The sequence below is a fragment of the Chiloscyllium plagiosum genome, chromosome 31, assembly GCF_004010195.1.
Source record: "Chiloscyllium plagiosum isolate BGI_BamShark_2017 chromosome 31, ASM401019v2, whole genome shotgun sequence".
Taxonomy (NCBI): Eukaryota; Metazoa; Chordata; class Chondrichthyes; order Orectolobiformes; family Hemiscylliidae; genus Chiloscyllium; species Chiloscyllium plagiosum.
In genome coordinates, this window is record NC_057740.1 from 3,858,524 (window position 1) to 3,860,487 (window position 1,964).

Below are 1,964 nucleotides of genomic sequence, written 5' to 3' on the forward strand. Positions count from 1 at the left end.
AAGTTTCAGAAATGACAGCCAAACTATTAAGACCCCGCAGAATCCTAGTAGTACACAAACCCACCAACACTCTCAAACAAAAACTAACAAATTTAAAAGACCCAGTAGAACCCATGGACAAAACCAATGTCATCTACAAAATTCCATGCAAGGACTGCCACAAACACTCCGCAGGACAAAAGTTAGTCACCAGGATACACGAACACCAGCTAGCCACAAAAAGACACGACGCTCTCACCCTCGCAGCCCTACACATGGATGAAAAAAACCACCATTTCGACTGGGACAACACATCTATCCTGGGACAGGCTAAGCAAAGACATGCCAGAGAATTCCTAGAGGCCTGGCACTCCAACCACAACGCCATAAACAAACACATAGATCTAGATGCCATCTATCAACCCCTCAGAAAACGTACAGGAAATGACATCACCACAAACCCCAGGAACCCCATCCAGGAGAAAGATATAAATAGAAAGCAGGAGACAACAGCTTCGCTTCACTTGGAGGTCGCCACTGATGATGTTACCGAGCCAGGTAATGAAACGTCTGGATATCAAACCTACACCCTATACAATCCTTTCCTGAAGCTGTAGGTCAACAGTATGGAAGCTTCTGATAATTATTAAAGCTCTGAAACGGCAGTAAATGAAGCAGACTATAGCCAGCAGCCATTTCTACCTATGAGAATTCAGTCTCAGCGTCCTTGCAAAAGCTCTGTGTTCTCACATACCTGACAAGAACAGCTTTTCAAATATCATTAAACCTTGTGAACATTGAGCCTGGTTATGAGCTCTCGTGGTCAATCTAGGAGCGATAGGTCCTTGCACACCCTCTCCACTCCCTCCACCAAGACAGTCTGAGTGGGTTCAAGGGCTGACACTGCCACCTGGAAAACTGGACTTTATCTCAGCTCAGCAAGACCCGGGCAGACCAGGAGCTTGGATGGACCGGGAGTCCAGACTGGACAGAGGAGCTGCAGCACAGACGGAAAAGGACACACTGTACACTTCTCACTGTACTCCTGTATCCCGGAAGTTGAGTAGGTGTGATAATAAACCCCAATTCTGAAGGTTTAAATTCTCTCACTCTGGTTGTTGTGAGATTGCCAGAAGAAAGGGGAGTTTTGAAATGGCCTGATATGTAGTCTGAGGTCATGCTATAAATTCAACCCGGATAATGAGGAAAAAATAAAGGCAGGTGCCCAGGATCAGTAACGAAGGAACGGGGAGGGGGGCTGATGGGATATCTGTGAAGCCCCACACAGTTCATCTGCCAACTAACATACACAGGTATCACATCATAAACTAAGGGGAAAAATACAACTGAAACAGGAAATGCTTTTTGAGGATGTAGCTCAGGGTGAGTTGGAGTCTGTGCAGGTGAAGGGGATGAGCAACACCTTGTTTCCCCAAGTCCTGAGGCTGAGCAGTGAGGAGGGTGCACTAACTACTCATCCACAAAGCACTCCTACTCCACATCACTATCACTCTCTTTCTCTTCTCCTTCCACAAGGTCAGCAAAGAAGTCACTTCCGGACCCAAAGGCCTTCCTGCTCAGGGATTCCAGCTTGCCACGTTTCTTCCTTTTCCTGTAGTCATCAACAACAACTTTATGCAGGTCAGAAATATCCCAAAATTTCACTTTCTGGTCATGGGCACAGCTGGCCAAGAATCGGCCCTCGTGGGATATGGCAATCTGTTCAATGGGCTCTCCCACGTGCTGCCCCACACTCCCAATCACTCGGTTCGGAAAAATATTCACAGCCCTGGAAAAGATGGAGAGACAGTGACTGCATCTCTGCCACACAGTTTCAGGATCTCTCTCTCTCTCTCTCTCCTCCCCTCTCACACAGTGATGGGGGTCTCTCTCTCTCTCCCTCACACACAGTGATGGGGTCTCTCTCTCTCTCTCCCCCTCTCACACAGTGATGGGGGTCTCTCTCTCTCTCTCTCACACGCAGT

At 47.7% G+C, this 1,964-nt stretch overlaps 1 protein-coding gene across 4 annotated transcripts in view; it reads right to left on the reverse strand.

Annotated features, from left to right (window-relative positions):
• Positions 1-563: 563 nt before the first annotated feature.
• wdr55 (WD repeat domain 55) overlaps positions 564-1,964 on the reverse strand; it is a 60,647-nt gene continuing 59,246 nt past the window's right edge. For all 4 annotated transcript variants that reach the window (XM_043720847.1, XM_043720846.1, XM_043720845.1 and 1 more), the window contains one exon: positions 564-1,768. In XM_043720847.1, the coding sequence (XP_043576782.1) occupies positions 1,471-1,768 (298 nt within the window). In that variant the 3' untranslated portion in view covers positions 564-1,470. The remainder of the gene's footprint in view (positions 1,769-1,964) is intronic.